This window comes from Colobus angolensis, unplaced genomic scaffold (assembly GCF_000951035.1).
Source record: "Colobus angolensis palliatus isolate OR3802 unplaced genomic scaffold, Cang.pa_1.0 Scaffold7, whole genome shotgun sequence".
Taxonomy (NCBI): domain Eukaryota; kingdom Metazoa; phylum Chordata; class Mammalia; order Primates; family Cercopithecidae; genus Colobus; species Colobus angolensis.
Genome location: NW_012120709.1, coordinates 10,393,284 through 10,404,818, shown reverse-complemented (window position 1 = coordinate 10,404,818; position 11,535 = coordinate 10,393,284). Strand labels below are relative to the sequence as shown.

The 11,535-nt window shown below is 40.6% G+C and overlaps 2 protein-coding genes across 3 annotated transcripts in view; one reads left to right on the top strand and one right to left on the bottom strand.

Annotated features, from left to right (window-relative positions):
* PDGFD (platelet derived growth factor D) overlaps nt 1-11,535 on the top strand; it is a 247,727-nt gene that overhangs the window by 115,272 nt on the left and 120,920 nt on the right. The gene's annotated exons all lie outside the window — the stretch shown is intronic.
* On the bottom strand, nt 5,851-8,008 carry DDI1 (DNA-damage inducible 1 homolog 1 (S. cerevisiae)). Its single transcript, XM_011926639.1, has one exon. The coding sequence runs from the start codon at nt 7,769-7,771 to the stop codon at nt 6,581-6,583; it is 1,191 nt and encodes a 396-aa protein (XP_011782029.1). The 5' UTR covers nt 7,772-8,008; the 3' UTR covers nt 5,851-6,580.

Here is an 11,535-nt window from a genome sequence, read left to right as displayed (position 1 = left end):
GGATGGTCTCGATCTCCTGACCTCGTGATCCGCCCGTCTCGGCCTCCCAAAGTGCTGGGATTACAGGCTTGAGCCACCGCGCCCGGCCCGAAGCATTTCTATAACTGCTGTCTTGTCTTTGATAATTCCTGTTCTATTATTCCCTGGAATTAAAGTATGTGACAAATGCTTCATCCAATTGACTCACTGTTGGTAGTCAATTCCCTGTGACTGTTTTGCTGGTTGTTCCCCTATTGTATAAGCCGCAAATCCTTTTCATTAACTTTATGAGAGAAGTATTTGTTTACAATTGCTGATACGGTTTAGATATTTTTCCTCTCCAAATCTCATGTTGAAATGTGATTCACAATGTTGGAGATAGGGCCTAGTGGGAGGTGTTTGGGTCGTGGGGGCAGATGCCTTGTGAATGGCTTGGTGTGCTCCCCGCGGTACTGAGTCCCCTATGCAAGATCTGCTTGTTAAAAATAATCTGTGACCTCCCCCATGGCTCTCTTGCTCCCTCTCTCACCATATGACATGCCTGCTCCCTCTTTGTCTTTCACCATGAGTGAAAGCTTCCCGAGGCCCTCACCAGAAGCAGATGCTGGTGTCATGCTTCTTGTACAGTATGCAGAACCATGAGTCAAATAAATTTCTTTACTTTAAAAATTACCCAGCCACAGGTATTCCTTTATAGCCACACAATGTGAACTAATACAGTTGTCAAATTGTAGGAAGGACTGTAGCAAGGATTAAGCCCCTAATAGTAGCGAGTTGAATGCAGTGCCACTGTGGGCCAAGGCAGAAACAGACCACAAGCTTCACCTTGAAGTTTATTTAGCCTAAGAATCGGCCATGTACTTACTCTAGGTTGATAAGCTGAGTCATCAGAAAGGGACTCTGGAAGACTTATCTTCGAGGCGGTGATAGATCCTCAGATATGCCTGGGAGCTGCAGCTCTCAACACCAGTTTAGCACCAGAAGTTGGTGGCTGTGTGAAGAAATCCATCACCTAAAATGGTCCTGACATACAGCAGGTGGTCAATAAGATTCTGGTGAATAGATCCTGCCTTGTTGTAGTTAGTGTCTCAAATGGAGAGCAGGAACCATTTCCCTCTACTCCGTATTCTATATTTTGTGATTCAGTACTGAGTTAAACATTATTTTTAAAGATTTTACTCTGCATTTTTTCTAGTTCCTTTAACTGAACTTTTAAGTTCTTTAAAGGTTAATGGTATGATTTAAATTTCTTCATCTCTCTGCATGATATTGGTCAATGACAAGACTTTTGAAAAAATACATTAAATTTTTAGTGACGTGTAAGAATGCAAAACACTAATACCTTTTGACTGATAGACTAATTGAATCCTTAGACATGACAGGAGTTTGAAAGGCAGAATATGTGAATTAATGTAATTTTAAATTAATTTTCCTCTGCATCTTAAGGGATCCTTATACTAAAGCCCTGATAAAGTAAGGTTTCAAAATGGTGATTGATGGTGTAGGGTAAGAATTTAATGGATTTAAGTAGTTACTTACCTGGAATATGCTTATTTGTTCATTGTCTGCTTTATTTGGACAAGACATCAATACATCGATTAACGGTAGAAAAATATACCCATAAAAAATACCCCTACGTGAAGCATAGCCCACATTGCCTCCTAGGGACTTTAACATAAGACGAAATTATCTGGTAATTTGTATAGTGATGCTCTAAAAATGAGCCTTACTTATTTGAAACATAGAAAAACTGGATTTATGAAAATCTCAATAAGAAAAAGCAATCAGAAAACATTCATTGCTGTAATAAGAGACAAAGCCACTCTAGGTGCACCTATCTCAACAGCCTGTTAACTGGGCCCTCTGAGGAAGGCACAGAAGACACAGCAAGACTGCGAGCTCCATTTTTTTCTGATAACAGAGCCTTAGAAATTCGAAGATTCTAACAGATGGACCTAGGTGTGGAAAGAAGCTGGGGTTCAAAAGCAAGTTTGACTGTGGCTTTACCTTGAAAATATTTTCATTTTTAGATAACTTGCCAATGACAAAAAAGTATTGTGGAATGGTAGCTAGTCTATAATCATAGCCCAGTTCCCACCATATAAATCGGTACACTTCTAACTAAGACAGAATCAGTTAAAATCAACCCAGACTTGCATTGTTTTGTTTTGTTTGTTTTCCTTCTTTCTCTACCCATCTTTACGTTTGCTCCTCTTCTTTGTTTTCCAGGCTTTTGCAAACCCAAAGAATAACTAGGAATGTTGGCACTGATTAATATAATTGCGTACAATTTCCTAGTGAGAATCCCAGATCACTCTCATCACTTAAGTGCTTATTTATGGAATGTTGGATGTCAGAAAATGGCCCTTTTATAACTGGCATTCTGAAAGAAGAACAATGTTCTCTTAACTAAAATTACAACAGTTAATACCTGCAGTGAAGATGAATTTATACATGCAAACATCCATTTATCCTTTTCTTTTTGCAGATTTCCCCCTAGAAACAAGAAAATTTTTATGACCCAATATTTTAAGAAAGAGGTTAAGATTATATGTTCTGCTTATCTAAAACAACATCCATCTTCTGGTTTAACTGCAGCAGAATCTGTTGCTAGCAATCTTGAAATACATGTCTATCACACTAGTGATTTTCTTTTAGGTAAGATGGTTATTTAAGTGAGCATTAGGTGAAGCCAAGTATTTTTTAAATGGCTTGAGACAGGAAAGGTCTGTTTCATCATGTGGTCTACTTTATCCTCATTTTTAATAGGGAAAATAAAACAGAAAATGAATATTTGTTCACCCATTTCCAGGTAGTAAATTTCCAAAAGTAGATATTTATCAGTTGTGTATTAGTAACCTGAAATTTAAGAGGAGGATTTTTGTTGCAGCATCAGTGATGAACATTTTAGACACATTAAAAGTGCATTCACTGGCTTGCTTCTTATTTTAAAAATAACCCCCATTACAAAATTTATTCTTTTGTACCAACATATTATTAATTTCATGTCCATTCTTTTTATTCTTAGTTGATTACAAGTCTGTCTTCTACCCCTACAAGGCAATAATCACCTTGAGGTCTGAAACTATAACCTACTCATTTCTATATGTATAAAAATCTGTCTGGGAGCTTATTTTATGTGTATTCAATAAATAATTGTTGTGTATATTCTGAGTTCTGCCTACTCTGTTGTCATTTCTACTGGCATAATTTTGGTAGTTTCCACAAAATAAAATTTTATAAGAATTTTGCAGCTTTTGACCTAGCATTAAACTATGTCAGATAAAGAAGTTACAAAGGAACTTGGCATTCAAAATCAAAAAGCTTTGAATAGGACAGTCTGGTGAGTCAGTCCATGTTTTGTAAATTGTGTATCAGCATATCTTGGTGGGATACATGAAATACAATTTTAAAAAGAAGTAAGACTAGGAAATGATGAAACGTATCCTATTATTTCAAGAATCCTTTTTGTTTCAGTTATATAGAGATAGAGATATACAGATATATAGATAAACACATATACATATATGTGTTTGTGTGTGTGTGTAGTGTGTAAAATTGGGTCACAATGTAAAATGTAGTTTGTTGTCAAAAAAATTTTAAAATCACTGAGTTTTGAATATTTGAATGTTTCTAATAACTCTGAGCCTCAAATTTTCCATCTGCAAAATGGGCTTAAAAATAATTCTTTTTGGCCTGGTGTGGTGGCTCACACCTGTAATCCCAGCACTTTGGGAGGCCGAGGCGGGCGGATCACGAGATCAGGAGATCGAGACCATCCTGGCTAACATGGTGAAACCCTGTCTCTACTAAAAATACAAAAAATTAGCTGAGCGTTGTGGCGGGCACCTGTAGTTCCAGTTACTCTGGAGGCTGAGGCAGGAGAATGGCGTGAACCTGGGACGCAGAGCTTGCAGTGAGCAGAGACCCTGGGTCACTGCACTCCAACCTAGGTGACAGAGCGAGACTCCGTCTCAAAAATATATATATATAATTATTTTTAAGTTTATCCTGAGGATTAAGGGCACTATTATGCAAAGTACCTTGCATGGTGCCTGATTTACGTAGAAGACAAGGAAACGATGTAGCCTTTTACCAAAACTAATCCATTTAAAATTTAATTGATTAGGACCTTTTTAAGTATACACAGAATTACATCAAGACTTTAATGAAACTAATTTTTCACACACTTTTCTATTTGAAAGACAATGATTTTTAAAAGTTAATCAATAAGGGCATTGCTTAATTAATTCATTTTGTTTAATGATTTTTCTTTGAGGTCATTGCTTTTCAGTTCAGTACAGATCTTCCTAATTTATTCATTCATTCACTCAAATCGTATTTTTAGGATTTGGAATATGGCCAAAGAAACATGAAATTTTTAGGAGAATCCAAATTTGTCCTATGAGAAACAGTTAAAGAATCTGGTGAAAACCTACTGAATCCTAAAAATGAATATGTGGGCTGATACTCATTTCATATATTAAAAAGCTTATCTCATGCCAGAAAAATTAAATGTGGTCTTGGCAGAAGGAAGAATGAAGACTGACTTCTTGGAAGTTATGGGACAATAGATTTCAGCTCAAAATAAGAAGCAAATAATTATACGTGAGATTTGTCTCAAAACATTATAGCTACCTCAGAAGGGGTGTTCCTCTAAGAAGGCAGGGTGGGTATGGTCAAATTTGGTATCATGTAAACTGTCTTTTATCTTAAAGATTCTGTGGCTAACTTTAATGGGTCAGACACCCTGAGGAGTCCCGTGTGATATATGCACATAAGACTTTTTTTTGCCTAAATGAACCTTAAAATTGAGTTCAGAAGAAGATGCTGAGGATTTTGCATATTTTTGTCTGTGAGAGAATCCATGAATTTATCAGGTCAATTTACATTTATTCATAAGCATTTTGCTTATCCCTGACTTCACTCTGAATGTCTTTGTTAATTACACTTGTCTTGAGTGCTTAATTACAAACAAAAGTAAGAAAGAAATCTGTCCATTTGATCATTTTTAGTAGTTCTACTGGGTGTAAAACTTTGTGCAAATGTAGACCAGATTGGGAAATGTAAGCATGGGAACACCTATAGAGAAGAAAAATGGGAGGTGAACTGATGTTGGCTGGAAGGGAAGAGGTGACTCTCTTTAGAAAGGTGATTAGTATTACCAAGAAGCAAAACAAAAAGAAGTATACGGGGATTATAAGGGAGAGTTATTTTTTTCTGTATCCTTTGGGAATGTTTTGTGTGGCTTTACATCTTGTTGGGAAAATAGAATAACTTAAAGGATATCCTGGATCATAATGAGGTTTTAGTGCTTGAAAAGTGACCCCCACCCAGGAAAAAAAAAATTCATAGATGAGGAATCTCAGTTGTAAAGTAGGTGAGCTAATTTGTCTAAGTAATTAAGTGTAATCAAAGCATACACTTCTTGATTTTGAATCCACTGTTGTGCTACCAGTCTTGATAAATTATTGTCCTGAAACATTTCCCCTGCATCTGATGGCCTCAGGAAGCTGAAACTTTTCTCTCAGGTACTTTAGCCATAGGTTGTCATTAAGTCTAGGGTTTTCCATTTCCCACTGTCAGTTGTAATAAAGACTAGCATTGTCAGAATGGATAATTATGAATGAGGCCTTAGAGATCTTCTCATTCAAAAGTTTTCAAATGTTATTTTAACAGTGAACACATTTGTCCAAACAATATTGATGTAGCAGATTGTATAAAGCAGATTTTTACTTTAAAAAAGAGAGAGAGAGATGATCTAGTTGCAATGAGTATTAGAGAACCTGGACCACTGCCTGTCCCTGCCTCTCACTCCCACCGCTGTACAACTTGACTCCCAAGAAGTACCATAATTTCTTTTTTTTTTAAAAAAAATCTAATTTATTGCCTTTGTTTTACAGTGAGAGTTTCTTTGAATGCAGGGTAAATAGAAAATTAATGTAGCATCCTTGGAGATAAATCCACTTTCTCAAATATGGCAAAAATAGTCTTTAGCTGTGGATTGCAGGGCATCCAGGGGAAGGGAAGGTGTACATATGAGGAAATTGGTCTTTATGCTGCCCCAAACAAATATATGTAAGTATTAGTTAACATCACAGTGTAATTGACCCACCATTTCTAATACCTTTCCCAAAGAAAACAAAACCTGTGAAAATGGGCTTATTTCTCTCAATATAAAGAATTGTTAGTGCCGATATGAAGTAGTTTTATGTGGATGCCTTGTAAGGTCTGTAGCCATAGCATTTTTCCAGGGAGTTCTGCAAAATAGTAATGATTTGAATAAGCCACCTGTAATCTGATACGATAGTGTCTCTAAAGGAAGAAGCTGGTTTTCTTTTTCATGGATTATCTGGAAATCAGCTGGAGCCTCCAGAGCCTTCCCAGGATGTCTTTCAGTGATCTCTGGACAAGGGAAATGGAAGAGGGACCAAGACCAAGGAATCAGGACTGAGGTAGTTACCCATCTGAGAACGTAGTCCCAAGGCCAGGTTTAGTTGTTACTGATGTTTTTTAATGATTACATTGCCAGTGAGCTCTTACTGTATAATTTCCGGGGACCTGAGCCTTCCTCAAGGTGGTGACATATTTATAACGTGCTTTAATGCTCTTTTCGTCCTGAATGCATGACAGAATGTGTAATTTCCTTGTCCGAAGACTCATCTTTCCCACTTACCATCCTAGAGCATAAGGGCAACTCTCCCTCAGGAAGAAAGTAAGTCTGCGTGCCAGTGGTGCCGATGACCAGCACATTTTTCTTCAAATCGATGGAACATTGATGTCTCCGGAGCATATCTAGGCCTAGAAGCATATCCATGGGTTGATCCTCAAGTATGGAGAAAGAGCACTGTAAGAAATCACCTTCAATTTGAATCTGAGCTAGATGAACACGGCCAATAATTCTCTGTGTGCCCACTCCTTTAGCAACCCCAGCCCACCGTCGGTCCACCAGCCTCATGATGTTACATCGCTCGGCACAAGCCTGGCTCATAATGGTCATCTGGGCGCCAGAGTCAACAAAAGCCTTCAAAGGATGCCCATTCACTTTGCAGTTAATGTAGAGCATCGTCACTTGTCCGAAACTCTCGGGGGCCTCTTCTATCGCTATATTCATGTTTTCTTCAATGTTCTGCTGTCGGATTTCCTCTTCTATTTTGGCCTGAGCTTCCCGGTCCAGTGGGTCAGCCATGTAGAGACGAAGCCTCTCTTGCTCTCTCAAGGCCTTTTCCCTTTGCTGCGCCATCAGCACCTGAGAAAAGGTCTCAAGGCTGCCGCTGAGCAGGGCTTCCGCCAAGTGGGGGTTGCGTTCCTTGAGCAGCGACAGATCGTGCGGGTTGGAGAGCAGCATGCTGCGGATCAGGCCGGGGCTGCCCAGACCTTGCGGGCCGACCACCGTCTCTCCGGAGGCCAGGCCGTGTGACCGCTGGGCAGCGGGTGTGCGCTGCTGCTGCTGCCCTGGGTGCTGCGGGCGGGAGCTGGACGTCCCGGGCACTGCAATGCCGCTGAAGTCAATATGAGGCTGATTTGGGGCACGCCCTGGAGCCCGGGGTCCCACATTGTCCTTCTGCAGTAAAACCACGACATCGCCATCTTTGAGGCCGTAGGAGCCCAGGGAACAGTGGTCCTCGATGAGGAGTCGCTCCATGTAGATGATCTGGATCTCTTCGGCGGGGACTCTGGACTCCGCCTCGCAGAGGACCTTGAAGTTTCGGAGCTCAAAGTCGGGGCTGACCTGGAGGGAGAAGGTGACCTCAGAGAGGTCCCTCCGCACGCAGTACACGGTGATCAGCATGGCGAGGGCCCGGGTGGGCCAGGTGGGCCGAGGGCACAGGCGGCTCACTGGTGGGCTGGGGCGGGCCTGCGTCGTTGGCGCCGCTGCTCCTCACGACTCCGTAGGTCGGGACCCCTCGGGCTCATTCACCTCTCAGAGACGCGCGGACACTCATCTGTCTGGGGGCTGCCTCCCAGCCTCAGTGCCTGCCGTGTGGCCAGGTGTGGAGCCTTGAGGTAGCACGTTGTATTCCAAAGTCCATTTGTAAGTGCGCTGTTTGGAACCTAGAATGCCTACTCCCATGGAAACGCAATGGCTCAAAGCTGTCAGGTTTCAAGGCCAGCCCTTCGAAGTCTATTTAACACATGATATGAAAGAAATGACTTCAACACCTTTTTTTTTTTTTTGAGACAGGGTCTTATCCTGTCACCCAGGCTGGCGTGCAGTGACATGATCACAGCTCACTGTAGCCTCGACCTCGTGGGCTCAAGCAGTCCTCCTCTCTCAGCCTCCTGAAAAGCTGGAACTACAGGCACAGTCTACCATGCCCGGTTAATTGTTGTATTTTATTTTTTTTTAATAGAGACGGGGTCTCACTATGTTGCCCGGGCTGGCCTCCAACTCCTGGGCCCAAGCAATCCACCACACTTTGGCTTCCCAAGGTGTGAGCCACCGTGCCTGGTTTTTCAACACTTTCTAAACAGCATATTATCATTCATTTTGTTCATATTAGAGTTGTATTCTTTGTACTTTTGTTTTTTCCCCAAACAGTAAGGATTGGTTTCTTGCGTGGCAAGTACCATTGTATGTGCACAGTAGGAAAGTCAGACTTGGAGCCTGCCCTTGAGGAGCTCACATTTCTGGAAAGGGATAGACAGGTGAATGGGTAATCCCAATACTAAAGGCAAAACCTTTTACAAAGACATTTTCAGGATACTTACTGCCTTTATTATCACCAACAGAACAGAGGATGTTTTCCTAAGGAGGAGACAAGCTGGATGTTGAAGGATGAACATATTTCAGGTGAAAAGTGGTCTCACTCCAAAGGAAAGCCATTTCATGTCACAAAAGCAGGAATTTATGGCAAGGGCTGTTATTTCTAGAGAAAGATGAGACATTTTATGCAATAAAAAAATGAACATGACTTTGAGTACCAGGATATGAAGCTGGAAAAAATTAGTTGGAGCCAATTTATGAAGTCATATGTGAATCTAAGGAGTTTAAATATTAAGTATTATCAATTAACAATAATTCCCCCTCCAAAAAAGAAAGAAAAAAGAAGTAAGGAATGAAAGGAAAGGGAAAAGATTTGAAGTAGGCATTTGTCATTTTTTTTTTTAAATTGACTTAAGGAAGAGGCTTCTTGCAACACATGGATGACATAATGTGGCAGGAGGGCCAGGTAGGAGGCTTTTCCGGTGGTATAAAGAGGGAGCTGTTGCTAGAGTGTGGAAATGTCAGGAGGACTGAAGCCAGAGCAGTAGAGAAGAAACATGTTTGTTGAGTAAAATGGACAGAATGTTCATGCATACCCCTTGGAGGTGGGGAGTATAAAAGAAATGGAGTGTGTGGATAGCACAGAGCATCTCTAAAATGGAATATAGGGTAGATGGGTCATTGTCTATGGGAGTGTGTGGGAGTGAATGAATGAGATGAACCTTTGAGGTGACCCACTTGATAATCAGTTCTGTAGGAAAATGCATTCACTCTAGAGGCCAATATGCCTCTCTCTGACACTTGGGCACAGCCACCTTCCCCCTACTCTCCCCCACCCCAACTTACACACACACACACACACACACACACACACACTGGAGGCTGTCATGGTAAGGGTGAAAAGTCCTTCAAGGCAAATGATGATTGGGTAGAAATCCTTGCATGCCAGTTATTTTCCTCTATGTTTAATAAAGTGTTTTATGGCCAGGCGTGGTAGCTTCCACCTGTAATCCCAGCACTTTGGGAGGCCGAGGCGGGTGGATCACGAGGTCAGGAGATCAAGACCATCCTGGCTAACACGGTGAAACCCTGTCTCTCCTAAAAATCCAAAAAATTAGCTGGGCGTGGTGGCGGGTGCCTGCAGTCCCAGCTACTCTGGAGGCTGAGGCAGGAGAATGGCATGAACCTGGGAGGTGGAGATTGCAATGAGCCAAGATTGCGCCACTGGCATCCAGCCTGGGTGACAGAGCGAGACTCCGCCTCAAAAAAAAAGTGTATTGCACGTACAGAGCTCATGTTTCCCTGGCTTGGTTCTCTCAGGTGTACCTACTTATGAACCAAGCTAGTCAATATCCTCTGCCTAGTCCCCCACTTCTTTAAAGTGTTGTTAGAAGGCCTGCATCTTTACACCATTATACCATTATGGAGAGAAGGAGGTTCACATCAGCCTAAAGAATTATTTTCTCATGTGTTTGTCTCCGATGGAAGGCTATGTCTCACTCACTGCTCTAATTATCATGTTTCCATACTCATATTTGCTTATATTAGAAACGTTGACTGAACACCCAGTGTATGTGAAGCATGTGCTAAGTTCTAGGGAAACAGACACGAATAATGTTAAATATAGGCTGTATTCTTAAAGGAGCTCACAGTCTAACTTAGGGCACATGCATACACACAAATTGAGGGGTAAAAAAAATCGCACAGTAGGAACCATGATACCTCAGGAGAAATTAACAATATCTGGAGAAGATGTGAAGAAGCTGGTGAGGGATGTTGGGCAGAGAAGACATCCAGAAAGAGCTGGGTTTAGAAAGATGACAAGGAGTCAGCCTTGCAGGGTGGGCCAGAGTGGAGATGCAAAGGCTGAGAAGGAAGATGACCTGACTTAGAGCTTTCAATTGGAAAGACAGTGTTTCATGATATGAGGAATTTTTTTTTTACTTTTAAGAGAAAAAAATCTAACATTGTAATTTTCACCATTTTTATAGATGAATGACCCTAACACATGGTTCTTTGTACCCTGACAAGTTTATCAGAGATTACTAGTGGTTTCTCCTGAGTCTGGAAACAGTTATCATGTGAGATGTCACATGCAAACTACTCTGCTAAAGAACAGATTGAGAAACCAGTAAGACTGAAATTCAGTGTTCCTTTATCTTTTTTTCCCCAAATAGCTTTGTACAATTTGTTCTTAAAACCATAGCGAGGGGGATTATACTGGGACTTTGTTTTTTTAATAGTGGATGAAATTATTTTTGTAGGATAAGCTTCCTTTTGTTTTTCATAAAGCAAAAATTGTGACTTCACATGAAAAGAAACTAACATATTTTTTTCTATACCATTGCCTTCATACTGAACATACTTAAATTATATGTGATATGTTTTATTATCTCACTGTAATTTTTTACTTTGGGTGGCATTTTACATTTATGTGTTTTTCAGCATTTAACCTTTTACTGAGAACAGACACTGGAAAGCAAAAAGCCTCAAGGTCTGACCAATGAGCTGTCATCATTCCATAGGTCACAGGATGTCAGGGTTGGCAGGGATCCTTTGGATTCCATGGTCCAGCCACCCATCCAGCCCTTAAATCTGTTGCAAAACAGCCTGGAATCTGTAAAGATAAACACAGTCCCCTGTGTTTAATACTTCTGTGTAGACATTATTTGATTCTTTCATTTTACTCAGCATGATTTGTGATTTAAATATGTGTGTATAATTCTCCCAACTCAAAACTTTAAATGAAAATGTCTTCTGACTGTATAATGAACTTGGAGATATTGGAAATATATGTATATATATAAAAATATAATGTATATATATATATACACGTACACACGCACACA

Bases quoted from the DNA above. Each gene is read 5' to 3' on its own strand.
- DDI1 (XM_011926639.1), bottom strand. From the start codon at position 7,771: ATGCTGATCACCGTGTACTGCGTGCGGAGGGACCTCTCTGAGGTCACC.